General features: G+C 64.4%; 1 protein-coding gene across 1 annotated transcript in view; it reads left to right on the top strand.

Annotated features, from left to right (window-relative positions):
- Positions 1-14,917, top strand: part of PXDN (peroxidasin) — a gene marked incomplete at its 5' end in the record, with an annotated part of 52,657 nt that extends 37,740 nt beyond the window's left edge. Inside the window, 12 exons of the mRNA XM_081100703.1 lie at positions 759-917; positions 1,836-1,948; positions 2,683-2,839; positions 4,037-4,145; positions 4,697-4,854; positions 7,297-8,800; positions 9,440-9,574; positions 10,458-10,666; positions 11,568-11,682; positions 11,859-11,991; positions 12,568-12,681; positions 13,033-14,917. Of these exons, the coding sequence (XP_080956829.1) occupies positions 759-917; positions 1,836-1,948; positions 2,683-2,839; positions 4,037-4,145; positions 4,697-4,854; positions 7,297-8,800; positions 9,440-9,574; positions 10,458-10,666; positions 11,568-11,682; positions 11,859-11,991; positions 12,568-12,681; positions 13,033-13,152 (3,026 nt within the window). The 3' untranslated portion in view covers positions 13,153-14,917. The remainder of the gene's footprint in view (positions 1-758; positions 918-1,835; positions 1,949-2,682; positions 2,840-4,036; positions 4,146-4,696; positions 4,855-7,296; positions 8,801-9,439; positions 9,575-10,457; positions 10,667-11,567; positions 11,683-11,858; positions 11,992-12,567; positions 12,682-13,032) is intronic.
- Between the last annotated feature and the right edge of the window lie 2,124 nt (positions 14,918-17,041).

Raw genomic sequence — 17,041 nt, forward strand, 5'->3', positions numbered from 1 at the left:
TCCCCGAGTTCTGCCACTTCCCGTCCTGTACTGCGTGTTGGTTGCGTGGATTCTCTGGGTGGGCCCAGCCCTCGGTCTCCCGCTGGCCCAGGGGCGACGGCAGCCACGTGTCTTGAGGAGGCAGGGCTTTCCTCAGGGCTGACGGCCGCCGCCTGGGGAGGTCTGAGCTGGTGCTGCTGCACCTTCAGGGCCTGTCCTGGACTCCAGGGTGTGACCTGGAGAACCAGCTGGTGACCTCCATCCATCCCTTCGTCCAGAGGGGCCCTTCCCAGGGGTTCCCGGGGCCTCCCTGCTCTCGGCAGGCGAGGCTCAGCCCCAGGTGAGGTGTGAGGACCTTGCTGGGGATCCAGCCCCTGCCCAGGTCTGTCCTGGTTCATGCAGCACGGGACCAGCCTCTTCCCGGGACCCAGGATGGTGTGCACGCCGCCCGAGTCCCCTGCTGTCCTGGCTCCTCCCTGCGTAGCTCTCGTCTCTGGCTCCACCCTCCGGGGACCCTCATGGGAGCAGGGAGCGCGTTCTGTTTGCCCCGGACCTGGCTGCACGGAGCCGGTGCCTCCACGCCCCCCAGGCGGGTCGCGGTGTCTCGGGGGAAGGACCGATTGCTGACCGAGGGCCGGACGATGACCCTGGGCCCTAATCGGGCCAAGACGCGCCTGTGATCCTTTGATTTTCTCTAAGTCCTGCTCCGCCTGTAGCTAATGTGTCCCCCCCTCGCACCCCCCACCGTGTCCGTGACTGACTGGCGCCTCGCCCTGCAGGGAGCCAGCTGTCTGTGGACCGGCGGCACCTGGTGCTGTCGTCAGGGACGCTCCGCATCTCAGACGTCGCCCTTCACGACCAGGGCCAGTATGAGTGCCAGGCCGTCAACATCATCGGCTCCCAGAGGGTCGTGGCCCAGCTGACCGTGCAGCCCCGAGGTAGGCGGGGACCCTACCGTGGACGAGGCCGCGAGGCGGGAACCCTACCCGTGGACGTGGCCGCGAGGCGGGGACCCTACCTGTGGGCGTGGCCGCGAGGCGGGGACCCTACCCGTGGGCGTGGCCGCGAGGCGGGGGACCCTACCCGTGGACGTGGCCTCCTACCCGTGGACGTGGCCGCAAGCAGGCGGTGGGAGGCCAGGCTCTTGCACCGGCGTCCACGTCACTCCTGACCCACAGCCACCTCTACCTGATTTGCACAGCTGACCCTTGACCCTGGGTTCCCGAGGGGACTGTCACAGGGGTGGGCCCTTTCCCTGGCTGATGGTGTCACTCTGAAGCAAGCTCGATAGAGCAGCCTTTCCTGGTTATTGCCGCGGCGCTGGGTCTGGTGGCCCCGACCGTGTCCTGGAGTCACGGTTCTGTTTCCCGTTTGCACCCCCTAGAGCATGCCAGGGCCCCGTGTTCTCTGTACTCAGAAGGACCTGGTCGCCTGGTGTCTCTAGGAAGGCTCAGGGCAGACGGAGCAGGTGCAGACGTGGGGCCCGGCCTTCTCCGAGGCTGGGCTGGCTCTGGGTTTCGGGGTTTGCCCGGCTCAGTCCTGACTGGCCAGGGCTCTGGGCGGCCCGTTGGGTGAGAAATTGGGTGAGGACTCCGGAAAGGCCGCCAGCCCCACAGCCTCACCCGCGCGCGGTGCCTTCCCGCTCATCGGGGCTGGGGTGCAGGGCCTTGGACAGACGGGAGCTCCGTCAGCCTCCCAGTCTGCTTGTGGGTGGGGACACCTCGGTCCCTCCAGCCCCTCCTCTGTGCAGACACCCCAGGAGGAGACGGGTGGCCGGCCGAGCGCTCAGAGCCCTGGGCCTGCGCGGACGGAGGGAGGGCGGGGGTTCGAGGTGTCAGCTTGCGCCTTCCTTCCAGTCACCCCGGTGTTCAGCAGCGTCCCCAGCGACCAGACGGCGGAGGTGGGCTCCAACGTGCAGCTGCCATGCAGCTCGCAGGGCGAGCCCGAGCCCACCATCACCTGGAACAAGGTACCGCGGCGGGCAGGGGCTCGGGGCGGGTGGGGGGACGGCGGGGTAACCCCCACAGCAGGGGAGACCTCCAGATCGTGGGCCCAGGGGAAGATGTGCCGCTGTCCTCAGGAATAAAACCAAAGGAGGCGACAGCCTGGGGCCGCCCCTTCTCACAGCCTCGCGGCACAAGAGCAGAAAACCTTCCTGTGCGACCCTTGGCCCCGCAGTCAGCAGGGAAGGTTCTTTGGGTTTCATTTCCTCTTGTTTTTATGAAGCCCCATAGAAAACGCAGCAGAGTTTAAACATACAATTAAGTGCGTAAAAGGCGGGGTGTCCGGGGGATGGGAGGACCAGAGGCCACTGGGTGCCCGTCCTCCTCGCTTCCTCTCTGCTGGGATGTCGCTGTCCCAGGAGGCAGTGCCCAGGCCCTGCTCCCTCCCAGGTGCCCGAGTTCACGCTCCTCACTGCGTCTGTCCCACGGGGGCAGCTTTAGGCCCCCCACCCCCACCCCGTCCTGGAAGATCCCAGGATTGTGGCTGCCGTCCGGATCTTCCCTGGACCTAGGCAGGCACCTCGGACAGTTCACCCCATGGAAACTGTACTGGGTGGATCAGGTTAACCTCCTCTCCCCGATGACGGGTGAACCTGCCCTGGGGTCCTGACGTGTCCCCCCGTGATGGCCCCTCACCACCCGCAGTGGACAACACGGCTCCGCAGTCTCATTGCTGTGACGTCTCCCCCGTTTGCTCCAGGATGGGGTCCAGGTGACAGAAAGCGGCAAGTTTCACATCAGCCCTGAGGGGTTCCTGACCATCCACGACGTGGGGTCCGCGGACGCCGGCCGCTACGAGTGTGTGGCGCGGAACACCATCGGGCAGGCCTCCGTCAGCATGGTGCTCAGCGTGAGCGGTAGGTGGCGTGGCCCGTCCTGGCTCCGGCGGCTGGCAGACACCCCACCGCGTGGGTCCAGGCCGCGGGAGGAAGGCGCCGGCTCCCAGCACAAGGCCGGGCCCTGGGGGTGTTAGAAGGTGGCGTGTCGCCCTGGCCGGTTTGGCTCCGTGGATAGAGCGTCGGCCTGCGGACTGGAGGGTCCCGGGTTCGAGTCCGCTCAAGGGCATGTACCTGGGTTGCGGGTGCGTCCCCAGTAGTGGGTGTGCAGGAGGCGGCTGGTCGATGTTTCTCTCTCATCGATGTTTCTAACTCTCTCTCTCCCTTCCTCTCTGTAAAAAATCAATAAAATATATTTTTTTAAAAAAGAAGAAGCAGAAGAAGGTGGCGTGTCCACACCCCCAGTTCGCAGAGGCCACCAGGGCGCCCTCGGGAGGCGCAGGGCCCAGAGGCTTGAGCCCCCCCTGCGTCCTCCTGCCCGCGGGGCCGCTGTGTCTGACGCACTCGGCGGAGCCGCCCTGCCCTTGGTTTGGTGGTGGGTTCAGCGTCATCCAAACCCCTTCAGATCCGACAGTACATCATCATTTGGCAAAACTTCGGAGCTGTTGTTGCCACATTCTCACCCCCCAGAGCTCAGGAGACGGGGCTGCTCTCTGCTCCCAGGGCGTGAACGTCCGAGTGTCCAACACAAACCTCTTCGTCATCCCTGAAGCAGCGGCCCCGTCTCCCTGGGCTCCGGGGTTAAAGAATGCCTCCCCGGCCAGCCAGTGTGCGACATGACAGCTACAGGTTCCCTGTTCCTTTAGGCCAGGGGTGGGGAACGTTCTTCTGCCGAGGCCCACGGGGATATTTGTCACCTCACTCGCAGGCCACACAACATTGTCAGCTTAAAAACGAGCCTGCTGTGATGGGTCATGTGATTCGCTCAGCCCTGACGCCCCTCAGGGCCAGACCAAGTGATTTCTCGGACCCCGTGCCGCCTGTGGGCCGGACACTCCCCACCCCTGGCCTAGAGGGTGTGGCGTGACTTCAGAACTGGAAAGCCTGTAACTTCCGTCCTGTCTGAAAGCAGCTTCCAGTAGGGCTGGTGATGAAGTGAGTTGAGCTCCGTGTGAGAAACAGAAAAGCCCCTGGAGCCGTGTGCCTCTGTCCGATGACGTAGCGTCTAGACGCCGAGTAACTTCTAGGGCCCTGGTAACCCGCGGCTCCGTGTTGTAGTGCCGGACGTCAGCCGAAACGGGGACCCGTTCGTGGCCACATCCATCGTGGAGGCGATCGCAACGGTCGACAGGGCCATAAACTCCACGCGGACACACCTGTTTGACAGGTAGGGCGCGATCTGGCCCGCCTCCCCGAGCTGGGGGGTAGGGGGTGGAGCTCGGGCCATTCTGGTCCAGGGTGGACCAGTTGCCTCATCGGGAGAAAACCTTTCGCTTGAAAACCATCCACAAGGTTGGCATCCACTCCCCGGGGGTTAAGACAACAGGCACGTCCTTTCCAAGTAGAGCCTGGAGCATGATTCACAAGTCAAACATTTCTTTAAAATGGCAACACGGGCCCTTGGCTTGTTGCTGAACGATTTGGCAAAAACAACGTATTTCACAAGCCGTTAGGGGACGTGTCCTGTTGGCCAATTCCGAGGTGTTTTTTCTGTGTCTGCATTGAAGTCGAATGTTGCCGTTTTCTCCCTGGAACTAATGAACTGTTCGTTTTGGTGTCTCTTGGTTTTGTTTTTCTCTTGCCTTCCACCTGGGAGCAGGCAGGTACGGTCCCCCCTAGGGCAGTAGCTGCGGCAGCAGCGAGCGCAGTTCTGTTGTTGGGTGCCGGTGATTTCTGTCTCTGACTGTCCCCTCTTCCCTCCTGCCCCGACCGCACCAGCCGCCCACGCTCCCCTAACGACCTGCTCGCCCTGTTCCGCTACCCGAGGGACCCCTACACCGTGGAGCAGGCGCGCGCCGGCGAGATATTCGAGCGGACACTGCAGCTGATCCAGGAGCACGTGCAGGGCGGCCTCATGGTCGACCTCAACGGAACCAGTCAGTACCCAGGCTCCTCCCTGCATCTTCCTGGGGAGCGGGTGTCGCACCCCCCACCACGGTGCCTTCTGAGGGGCGTTTCTGTGAAGGGTGCAGTCGGGTGACAGCGAGGGTCCTATAGGCCCCACCTCGGGTAACAGGGACCCTCTGGGATATGAGCTGGGCGGTCCCTGCCCACTGGCTGTGACCCAAGGTCCCCGGGCACAGGAGGTTTGAGGGAGGACTTTGCAGGACAACTGCTCTGTAGGTGGCGCTTTGTCCGTGCTGCTGTCGGGAAGGGTGTGTGTGGAGCTCCCGCCCTGTCCTGGGTGATGACGGGTGGCCTGGGTGACTGCCACCCTGGCACTGTGCCCCTGGCACATGGCATTGCCCATCAGTGACAGGAGCCTGTGCCAGGCAGGAGTGCCAGTGGTGCTGATGGATGGTGGTGACCGGGTGTTACTGTGCAACTGCGTCACTCTCACCAGCAGCTGTGCGTTCAGGGCTGTGCGTTCAGGGTTGTGCGTGAGCCCACGTGCTGCTGGGGGTAGTCCCAGAAGCAGAGAACCTGAGAACGCGGTGCCAGGTGATCCGAGATCCTCTGCTCCCGGCTTTCCGGTGGTTTCTGCCTTGTCTTTGGGGAGCGTCTTTGCCATCAGGACACAGCGTTACGCGGGACTGAACGCTGTTCCTGAGGACAAGTGCGCGGTGAGGGAAGGCGTCTGGGACCAGTCCGAGCCGTGTCCTGGCGGCCGGCTGTGTGCAGATGCCGCCTGCTTCTGCGTCCTGGGGTCCCGGCCCCTCAGGGTCATCTCCACTGGTCCCTAGGCGACCGCCAGCCTCCGCTCCCAGCACCCGGAGAAGCGTCAGAACCCAGCCATTCTGCCCAGAGTCTGTCGGGGCCAGGGCTGGGCAGGGGTGTCTGGGACGATCCCGGAGGGAGGTGGCCGTTGGGGACCAGGTGCCCTGGTGAGAGGGTGCGTCTCGCTGTGAAGGCAGAGGTGACTCACTCAGCCTGGCTGCAGTGGACGCTCACACAGGTGTCCGCCTGAGACGTTAACTGCAGGCCTGCCTGTGTCCTGGTTCTGTGGCCCTGCGAGTGGTACCTCGTGGGGAACAGATTGATTTTCCCCAATAGCAGCACCTTCCAGGCACGGTCCCGCCCCAAAGCGGTCACTTGTCCGCCCCTTAGACTTGGATTCTAGCTTTTCTCAGTCAGCAGTTCCACCCATGCCCAGTGGTCTGCATTCTGAGGTCGCTTTTATATATTTCTGAAGTGAGCTCGCCGGAAGGGCGTGGCTGAAATGGCAGGTTGCAGCCTCCTTTCGCAGACGTGCTACCTGCGTCTGCAGACAGGTCTGCGTTTTATCGGTGAACGTCCAGACGCTCTGGTCCAAGTTCACGGGCTGCTGTGTCTGCGTCCACCCGGTGCTGGCTGGCCCCCGCCCTCGGCTTGGCTGAGGGTCCCTGCAGTGGGGCCGGCCTGGGAGGCAGCCCAGGAGCTGCTGCTGACCCCGCGGCCACCGCGCAGTCAGAGGGGCCGCACAGGGAGGCACCTTGGGCCCTGGTGACGTGGGTGGAAGCCGGTGTTCGGTGTTCAGGGCTGAGAATGGAGAGATTTCAGGGGGACTGTGAGTGAGGTGGGCGTGGCAGTGTCCCTGTTGATCTCGGGAAGCACGCCGCCCACCAAGCCTTCCGTCCGGGCGAGCGTGGCCCTGGGCGGCTGGATCCCAGTGTCACATCCCCGGCCTGTGGGGTTTCCTCCCGCCGGTTCCTCACCGCATCCATGTGAGGGTTTCGAACACGGCCCTACAACGAGGAGTCTGTGTCTGTCAAGTGTATGAGACTGGGCCTGGGTCCGAGAGATGCTTGAAAGAGGATGCGCTGGTGACGGAGATCTGGCGGTGCCGGCCAGTGTGGGGGAGCGCAGGTGCCGCTGTGAGCGCGCTCGAGATGGGAGCTGTTCTGCTGGCCTTCGCGTGCGCCCCTGGTGCCTGAGCGTGCGCCCCTGGTGCCTGAGCGTGCGCCCCTGGTGCCTGAGCGTGCGCCCCTGGTGCCTGAGCGTGCGCCCCTGCGTTCCTGAGCACACCCCTCTGCGCGCCTGCCCCTGCGTGCCTGAGCGCGCCCCCTCTGGTGCCTGAGCGCGTCCGCACCCCCTGGGTGCTTGAGCGCCCCCGCCCCCCCACCCCCCGTGTGTTTGAGCGCATCCCGCCCCCCCTGGTGCCTAAGCGCGCCCCCCTGCGTGCCTGCCCCTGTGTGCCTAAGCGTGCGCCCCTGCGTGCCTGCACGTCTGGGCATGAGCTGGCGGGCGTAGCTGTTCCTCGGCCTGGAGCATGCCGGGTGGTGGAGGTGGGAAACCCTCAGGGAGGGTGGTTCCCGCGCCCTCCCCCTCCCCGGAAGCACTGAGGGCCCGGAGTCCGTCCGCGGACGTCAGGCGCACACGCCGTCCCGTCCTCCCCGCAGGCTACCACTACAATGACCTGGTGTCCCCGCAGTACCTGAGCCTCATCGCCAACCTGTCGGGCTGCACGGCGCACCGACGCGTGAACAACTGCTCGGACATGTGCTTCCACCAGAAGTACCGCACGCACGACGGCACCTGCAACAACCTGCAGCACCCGATGTGGGGCGCCTCGCTGACGGCCTTCGAGCGCCTGCTCAAGTCCGTGTACGAGAACGGCTTCAACACGCCGCGCGGCGTGACGCCGGGGCGGCTCTACCACGGGCACGCGCTCCCCATGCCGCGCCTGGTGTCCACCACGCTCATCGGCACGGAGGCCATCACGCCGGACGCGCAGTTCACGCACATGCTCATGCAGTGGGGCCAGTTCCTGGACCACGACCTGGACTCCACGGTGGTGGCGCTGAGCCAGGCGCGCTTCTCGGACGGGCAGCACTGCAGCTCCGCCTGCAGCAACGACCCGCCCTGCTTCTCGCTCGCCATCCCGCCCAACGACCCGCGCGTGCGCAACGGCGCGCGCTGCATGTTCTTCGTGCGCTCCAGCCCCGTGTGCGGCAGCGGCATGACCTCGCTGCTCATGAACTCCGTGTACCCGCGCGAGCAGATCAACCAGCTCACCTCCTACATCGACGCCTCCAACGTCTACGGGAGCTCGGAGCACGAGGCGCGCGCCGTGCGCGACCTGGCCAGCCAGCGCGGGCTGCTGCGCCAGGGCATCGTGCAGCGCTCGGGGAAGCCGCTGCTGCCCTTCGCCGCGGGGCCGCCCACCGAGTGCATGCGGGACGAGAGCGAGAGCCCCATCCCCTGCTTCCTGGCCGGCGACCACCGCGCCAACGAGCAGCTGGGCCTCACCAGCATGCACACGCTCTGGTTCCGCGAGCACAACCGCGTGGCCGCCGAGCTGCTGGCGCTGAACCCGCACTGGGACGGCGACACGCTGTACCACGAGGCCCGCAAGATCGTGGGCGCGCAGATGCAGCACATCACCTACCAGCACTGGCTGCCCAAGGTGCTGGGCGAGGTGGGCATGAAGATGCTGGGCGAGTACCGCGGCTACGACCCCGGCGTCAACGCGGGCATCTTCAACGCCTTCGCCACGGCCGCCTTCCGCTTCGGCCACACGCTCATCAACCCGCTGCTCTACCGGCTGGACGAGGCCTTCCGGCCCGTCCCGCAGGGCCACGTGCCCCTGCACAAGGCCTTCTTCTCGCCCTTCCGCATCGTCAACGAGGGCGGCATCGACCCGCTGCTGCGCGGCCTGTTCGGCGTGGCGGGGAAGATGCGGGTGCCCTCGCAGCTGCTGAACACGGAGCTCACCGAGCGCCTCTTCTCCATGGCCCACACGGTGGCGCTGGACCTGGCGGCCATCAACATCCAGCGCGGCCGCGACCACGGCATCCCGCCCTACCACGACTTCCGCGCCTACTGCAACCTGTCGGCCGCGCACGCCTTCGAGGACCTCAAGAACGAGATCCAGGACCCCGAGGTCCGCGAGAAGCTGCGCCGGTGAGTGCGCGCCGGGGCCGGGGGCCGGGGGCCGGAGGCCGGGGCCGCTTTTTTATTTTTATTTATTTACTTTTTACTTTTTTCCACCTTTTTTTGTTTGTTAATCACTCGAGGATATTTTTCTGTTGGTTTTTTTTTTTAATTTTAGAGCGAGGGGGAAGGAGACGGAGAGGCAGCAGAGAGAAACATCCGTGTGAGAGAGACACATGGACCGGCTGCCTCCTGCACGCCCCGCACTGGGGATCCAGCCTGCAACCCGGGCCTGTGCCCTGACCGGGAATCGAACCCCGTGAGCTGCTGGGTCATAGGCCGACGCTCACCACTGAGCCACGCCGGCCGGACAATTATTGTCTTATTTTCCATACAAACGGGGTAAACCTCCTCCGGCCCCGCCCTCCATATAAACGAGGAGGCGGGGTTAGGTGCAGCCTGAGGAAGAGTGCTTTAAAGCGGCGGTTCTCAGCCTTCCTAATGCCGCAGCCCGCAGGTCGAGAACCGCTGTTTTAAAGGCGGACGTTGACGTGTGTAAGGGACGGCCTGAGTAACGTGCGATCATGACGGAAGGGGCTGTCCTGGGCTGTTGGCTGTGCTTTCCCAGACGAGCCGTTGGGCGCGTTTACGGCCTCCCTTGTCGTCCAGGTTGTACGGGTCCCCCCTCAACATCGACCTGTTCCCGGCCCTCATGGTGGAGGACCTGGTGCCCGGCAGCCGCCTGGGGCCCACGCTCATGTGCCTGCTCAGCACGCAGTTCCAGCGCCTGCGGGACGGGGACAGGTGAGCGCGAGGCGAGGGGGGGCCGGGCTTCGGGCACCTTCGGGGGCTTCAGGCACCTTTGGGGACGCGGGCGAGAGGAACCGTGGGCAGCGGCCCTGTGTCCACGACACGTGCTGGGAGTGAAGGTGGCGTCGCGCCTGGTGCTATTTGTGTGGGTTTTTAATAGACTTCTTTTCACTGATCTCAGAGAGGAAGGGGGAGGGAGAGAAACATCAGTGATGAGAGAGAATCATGGGTCGGCTGCCCCCTGCACGCCCCACACTGGGGACTGAGCCTGCAGCCCGGGCCTGTGCCCTGACAGAATCGAACCCGGGACCTCTTGGTCCACAGGACGACACTCACCACTGAGCCGCGCCAGCCGGGCTGTGCTGTTTACTGGTGACCACGCTGGCCGCCGGCCCCTGGCACAGGCAGCAGGGTGAGCCCTGGCACAGGCAGCAGGGTGAGCCCTGCCCGGCTCAGCCGCCTTCCCTCCCGTGGCTGGTGGGCGGTTTCTGTCCCTCGAAGCGCAGTCTGCCGGTGAAACCGCGCCGGGTGCCGAGCTGCTGGAGCTGGGGCGGGATCGCGAGGTGCTGCGTGGTCGCTCGGTCGGTGAGCTCGGCAGGTGGCAGGCGGTCCCTCCTGTCGCCGAGCCGTCCGGCTGGGCCACGGCCGTGCGACGGGCTGAAGGGGCCGGTGCGGCTGGTCCGGTGCCGCCTCTGGGTCTTTGCCTGGTTGTTTTGCTTTGTTTCGAGCGGGAGGTGTGAGCCGTGTGTGACCACCGTCGAGTGGCCCCGGTTAAACCAGGGGCGTCTGCCTCGTTGGGGACGGAGCAGAGGCTGCTGAGTTCGGTCGCTGTGGTTTGAGTCCAGGTTCCCCATCTCGTTCTCCTCCCGGGACACAGGCTGTGGTACGAGAACCCCGGGGTCTTCACACCGGCCCAGCTGACGCAGATCAAGCAGACGTCGCTGGCCAGGATCCTGTGCGACAACTCCGACAACATCACGCGTGTGCAGAGGGACGTGTTCCGGGTGGCGGAGTACCCCCACGGCTACAGCAGCTGCGACGACATCCCCAGGGTGGACCTGCGGGTCTGGCAGGACTGCTGTGAAGGTACCTCCCAGCCCTCGCGCCCGGCGTGGTGGGCGCCGCGCTCTCTGCCCGTGACGAGACGGCACGCCAGCTGGCGGACGGCGGTGCCAGCAGGGGGTGACGGGGAGCAGGCGTGGCTGCGCCCTCGCTGGCTTAGGCGTGTCTGTGCTGAGGCATCCGTGGAGGATTTTCAATGACGGGCCGTGCTTAGCATGACGGCTCGTGCGACAGCCTCTCTGTGCCTCCTTCAGGTTCATCAGTCGTTAGGTTTACCTCGTGTTCCGTGTGTGTTGCTCTTCTTGTGTGTGTACACGTGTCTGCGTGCTGTGTTTGTTTTTTTAAGTATATTTTCATTGATTTCAGAGAGGAAGGGAGAGGGAAAGAGAGAGAGGAACATCAGTGATGAGAACGAATCATGATCGGCTGCCCCCCTGCACGCCCCACACTGGGGATGGAGCCCGCACCCGGGTTCATAGGTCGGTGCTAACCCCTGAGCCACACCAGCCGGGCTGTGTGTGTGTTTTATGTAAATACTACGTTCCTCGGTGGCTGAGGAAGCTGTAGGCGTCGTGCTGCTCCTCGATCATTCACTCAAGTTTTTAGGCCCAAACCCGGGAGATTCTGCGCGGACAGAGCCTTGTTTGCCGCCCAGGGCCACGGGCTCCCTTCCTGCCGTCTGTCGCCGCTCGCGGCAGCGTCCTGGTCTGACCCCGGTCGATCTTTCCGTGGCGCCTCCCTCCGCGGGCCTCTCTCCGACCAGACCGGCCCTGCCCGGGCCTGAGGCTCTGGCGAGCAGGGCTGTCGCCAGGCCCCCGCGGCCGTGAGGAGCGGGGTTCGTCCCAGGCTAGCGAGCGAGGGGCCGGGACGCACTGACTCTGTCCCGAAGTCGGAGCTGCTCGCAGCTAACCCTCCCCCTCCCCAGACTGCAGGACCCGGGGCCAGTTCAGCGCCTTCTCCTACCATTTCCGAGGCCGGCGGTCGCTTGACTTCAGTTACCGGGAGGGCGAGCCCCCCACGGAAGCAGGGAGGACGCTGAGGTACGGCGTCCCCGAGGGCCAGAGTGTCCACACCGCGGGCCGGCCTGGGCCCTGGGCAGGGATGTCCCACCAGCCGCCGGCTGGGTCTTGGGCCCCAGACAGCCCAGGTGCCCTGGGGCCTGTGGTGTGAGTGTGTGCGACGCCTCCTGTCTGCTTCCCCGTCTCCCCTCCTGCAGCGTCGGGAAGCCCGGCCAGCGCCCCAGGAACGCCACGGCTGCCTCCTCTGAGCACCCCCAGGCCCTGGGGCCCAGCGACTTCCGGGACTTGGTGCTGGAGATGCAGCAGACCATCACGGACCTCCGGACACAGGTGCCACCCCGCCGTCCCCCCTCTTAGCTCGCGTCTCCCACAGACTCATCTCTGACCCCGGTGTGAACTCTGCAGTGCCCCTCACGTGGGGCCAGGGTCTCACTGCCTGCTGGCTCTTCTCCTGGCTTGTCCTGGGATGGCCACACTGAGTCCCTCGGTTTCCCGCCGATCAGGACCCTCAGTGGGACCCAGGCTCCTGGGCAGGGCCTTGGGGTGACCCTAGTTACCCAGGCAGGACCTCGGGGGTCCCCGGCTCCCAGGGCAGGGCCTCCTCCAGGGCCCACAGCTGCACCCGCCTGGCTGTAGGCCCCCCGTCCCCCTCCTCCACCTGTGCGACCGGAGTGCCTGAGGCCTGGCGACTTGGGTGCAAGGGGGCTTCAGACTTCCCCTGAAGCTTTGTTCTTAGGAACCACTGACATTCAGGTGTGGGCACGCCCACCGGAGGCGAAGCGGGCAGGGCCGTCCCAGAGCTCTGGGAAAAGCCATCAGCTGTCAGGGGAGCTGTTTGAGCCCCCAGGGCGGGCAGGGCGAGGACCACACTCCTATGGACTGACCGCGCACACGTTGACTTTGCAGATAAAGAAACTTGAGTCTCGGCTCAGCACGGCCGAGTGCACCGACGTGGATGGCGAGACCCACGCGGATGGCGCCCGGTGGAAGCGAGACGTGTGCACCGTCTGTGAATGCCGCGTGAGTACAGCTCTGTCTCGGGGACCCGGGGCCTGGACCACGGACTCGGCTGCAGAGTCCTGAGCCCCCAGTGGGTGGCCGGGTGGTCAGCGAGGCCCCGCTCACCGGTGGGGTCGCCTCCCTCTTCCCTGGGCAGCCAGGGGGGTGCACGCCTGCAGGGACAGTGGGCAGGCGCTGGGGCCCTTTGTGGCCGGGGTCTGGCGCAGCTGGCCAGGCAGGAAGCTCTGGGAAGACCGCTGGGGGACAGGAAGAACCGAGCGGTCAGACCCGGGCACAGGCTGGAACACGGGGGAAGCGGGCGTGATGCTCGGGGTCCCCGGAACTGACCGGTCTGGCGCCGTCTCCCTCCAGGACGGGCAGATCACCTGCTTCGTGGAAGCCTGCCAGCCCGCCGGCTGCCCCGCACCCGTGAGGATCGATGGCGTCTGCTGCCCGGTCTGCCTGAGGGACCCCCCCGGAGCGCAGCCGTAGATCCTCGCGCTCCTCGCAGCTCCGCCAGCGTCCCCCCCACCCCGGTCCCGTCCTGGCCGGGGCAGGGAGTGCGGGCTGGCGGGCGCCGAGGACATGCACGGCTCACGGCCATACCCGGGCGTCTCGGACGCCGCACAGGGGCTCAGACTGGAGCGTCCACGGAGCCGGAGACCACGCCGTGGACACGCGGGTGGGAACAGACACGAGTCCTAACTTCATGTTAGATTCTCAGGTTTTTATTTAATTTTTTAATGAAAAAGTGGTGCTACTATTAAACCGCACAGTTAAGTCATTTAGGCTCCCAGAGTGATGTCCCCGTCCCACCGCTTCCCCTCGACGGAGAGCCGCTCCGCTTGCCCGGGACGGAGCCTGCGGACCCGCCGCCGGGAGGCACGCACGTTTCACGAGAACGTTGGCGTTTGGCAGACGGAACAGTCCCTCGGGAGCCTGTCCCGGTGGCACAGGCGCCTGGCCCGGAGCCCCGATCCCTTCCCTGGCCTCTGCCATGGTCCACGCACCCCAGCAACTCCTCACGGCAGATCCCCGCGCCACGCGCGCACCTGCGGCTTCTCCACTCCTGTGCCCGTGACTGAGGCTGCCGGCCGCTTAGAAACAGGCCTGCTTTCCCTAGACCCCTGCTGCCCGGTGGTGGGCCAGGTGTGAAACCCCCTTCGCGGTGGCCACGCCGGGCTCGCGCTCCCCAGGCTGCTCCCGGCCGCCGCACGGAGGGACCGGCCTCCTCCCTGACTCGGCTGTGGGTGCCTTAGAGCAGCGCCCGTACCTCACCGAGTCCCAGGCGCCGGAGTGTGTGAAAGCCGACCCGGGGTCCAGTGTTCGACGCGGCAGAGAAATCCTTGCCACTGTGCAGGCCTTTAGGATCCAGTGAAAAGCACCTCGTACCTCAGGGCCGCACTCGCCTCGAGTGGCCAAACCCTCCCGTTCTGTTCTGAGTGCAGAGATCTGTGTTCTGGGACGCGTGTCCCTGAACACGCAGGTTCCGGCGCTGAGTGGGATCCAGAGAGGGACCCACCCTTCCCACAGGGACGCAGCACCCGCCGTGGGCGTCACGGTGCGGCGTGGGGGCGAGGCTCGCAGCGTCCCGCAGGCAGTGGGCAGTTTCAGAGCTGGTTCCGGTCCAGGGTGGGCCGTAGGCTGCCACGTCCCCGGGGGGTGGGGGTGGGAGGGCTTGGCGGACATCCCCGCGGGAGCGTAGTCAAAGCTGTAAACGCGGCCGGCTTGACCTCTCGGCCGCGGGTCGGGAGTGGCAGGGAACAGCTGGCGCTGTGGCTCAGGACACGGGCTTCCTTTGAATTATCAAGTCAGATGGAGTCAGGACCTGGGACCAGGGTCTGTAACGAGGAGGAGGAAGCTTGGTTTGGAAGGTGGGTGGTTCTGTAAGTTGCTCGGTGTCAGGCGGCGGCCGACCATCTGCGAGGGTGTTGGCGCCTCGAGGGTTACCTGTGGTTTCGTGGCAGAGGTGACAGGCACGTGAACCGGGGGAGGCCGGCCCACAGGGAAGTCGCGGCTGCAGGTGGCGTGTCTGCGGGTCGAGGTGGAGTCTCGGTGCGTGGGGAGCCGTGGACAGTGCGGACGCGCCGCGGGGGTTGCCGTGGTGGGAAGGGAAGTGTCCGTGTGTATTTACTTTCCTAGCTGTTGCAGCAGCCAAATGCCTTGTCTGTGTTCCTTGTAACCAGTTCATTACCAAAGAAACGTTTGCACTATGTAACGATGCCTTTCAGTTCGAATAAACGGGCCATGTTTTTCCAACGGAGGGTGCACGCGTCTGCTTTCACGGGAAGCCATCCTCGCGGCTGCGCCCTGCGGGGTCGGAGCATGATGCAGAGGAGGCGGTGTCTGGAGAGATTTTAAGCACATTTTCCAGGTATTAGACGTTTAGGGGGAAAATGTATTTTCTGACAGACTTTCAGGAAGTCACCTGATTTGCACAAACTGGGTTTTATGTGACATTTTCTTCTGGTTTTACCACTTCCCCACCTGCTGCAGCCACGAGGGTCGAGGGTCGAGGAGGATGAGCAGGGACGGGCGCAGCCGCCAGAGGCTTGAGTCGGTCTAAGGTGCAGCCTGTGGTTGCAGGGGAGGGGACGTGGTCCCGGGGCTCTGGCACCTGCAGGGGGAGAGCAGGTGGGGGTCGGACCTGACCTGGGCCTGGGTGGCAGCTGCTGTCCCATGGCCCGTCTGTCCCCGCTGGTTCCCGGCTCATTGGCCTCCCTCTCTCTTTGTTAAGAATATATTTTTATGGATTTCAGGGAGGAAGGGAGAGGGAAGGAGAGAGAGAGAAACTTCAATGATGGTAGAGAATCATGGACCAGCTGCCTCCTGCACGCCCCACACTGGGGATCGAGCCCACAACCCAGGCCTGTGCCCTGACCGGGAATCCAGCCGTGACCTCCTGGTTCCTAGGTCAACCTCAACCCCTGAGCCACGCCAGCCGGGCAGACAAACTCTGAAGAGGCCCGTCCTCCATGTGTCCGTGGCCACAGTCTGAGTTTCTTGCATCGTCGTGACCAGTAGCCCCGAGTGGACCACGTCCTCCCTCCCAGGTGTTCAGCTGGGCCCCCCCTGTGACCTTGTCCAGTTGTCTCCGAGGAAGGAAGCCCCTCCCCTCCCTGCCCCCGGCCACCTCACGGCCTGACAGCTTCCCCGACGGACAGAGGCTCTGAGCGTCGGCCTAATGGTCGGGCTTTTCCGGGGAGGCCGCCTCATTGTCGTCGCACACGCTTTCCTTTTCCACATCTGAGCACAGATTAGTTTCCTGTGAAATATTGTTTCCAAGATACGTTTCCAACATGGAACGTATTTTTTAAAATACGATTTTATTGATTTCAGAGAGGAAGGGAGTGGGAGAGAGAGAAACATCAATGCTGGGAGAGAATCACTGATCGGCTGCCTCCTGCACGCCCCCTCACTGGGGATGGAGCCTGCAACCCGGGCCTGTGCCCTGACCGGGAATTGAATGGTGTATCGGTCGGTGCTCAACCACTGAGCCACACCAGTCGGGCCAAAATCGGATCTATTTCATGGCTGCTAACCCTCCTTTAAAAGCCTGGATGTCCCAAATCTGGCTGGTGTTGCTCAGTGGATAGAGCATCCACCTGCAGACCAAAGGGGCCCAGGTTTGATTCTGGTCAAGGGCACACCCTCGGTTGCAGGCTCTTCCCCAGCCCTGGTTGGGGCTCGTGCAGGAGGCAACCAATCGATGTGTTTCTCTCACATCAATGTTTCTCTCCGTCTTTCCCTGTGTATCTCTCTCTAAAAATCAATGGCAAATTGTCCTCGGGTGAGGAGTAACAATAATAATAAATAAAATAGCTGCACGTCACATGCTTCTTAAATCATCTGCGTCCCCGCGCACACAGTGGGTTTCTCGTTCTGTCCTCACTTGCAGCACAAACCAGGTCAGGGCCGTGGAGGCCGCGGACGGCTTAGCGCACAGCTGTCCGCGGAGGAGTCGCCGGGAATCTCGAGTGTCTGTGCTTCGGAAATCTCTGCACCAACAATTAGCTGGGGGAACGGCCACCCCTTCTCATCACTGAGATTCGGAGCAGACACACAGGGAGGGAAGGGGACGCTACGCTCCCGCGTCCCTGGCCCATCTGAGTGGGGCCTGCGGTGTCCCCGCCCCTCGGAACCGGGGCCCACAGCTCACACCCACTTCGTGGCGTCTGGTCTGACGGCCTCCTTGGAGGCCGGTGGCTGCGAGCGTTTGTCAGTGTGTCACGTGCAGACGCTGTGACTCGTCCATTAACTAGTTCACCGGCCGCCTCTGTGCGTGTCCTCGGCCGCCTCCCTGTGCGTGTGCTTGGCCGCCTCTGTGCGTGTCCTCGGCCGCCTCCGTGTGCGTGTCCTCGGCCGCCTCCGTGTGGTGTCC

The sequence above is a fragment of the Myotis nattereri genome (genome assembly GCF_964212035.1).
Source record: "Myotis nattereri genome assembly, chromosome: 10".
NCBI lineage: Eukaryota > Metazoa > Chordata > Mammalia > Chiroptera > Vespertilionidae > Myotis > Myotis nattereri.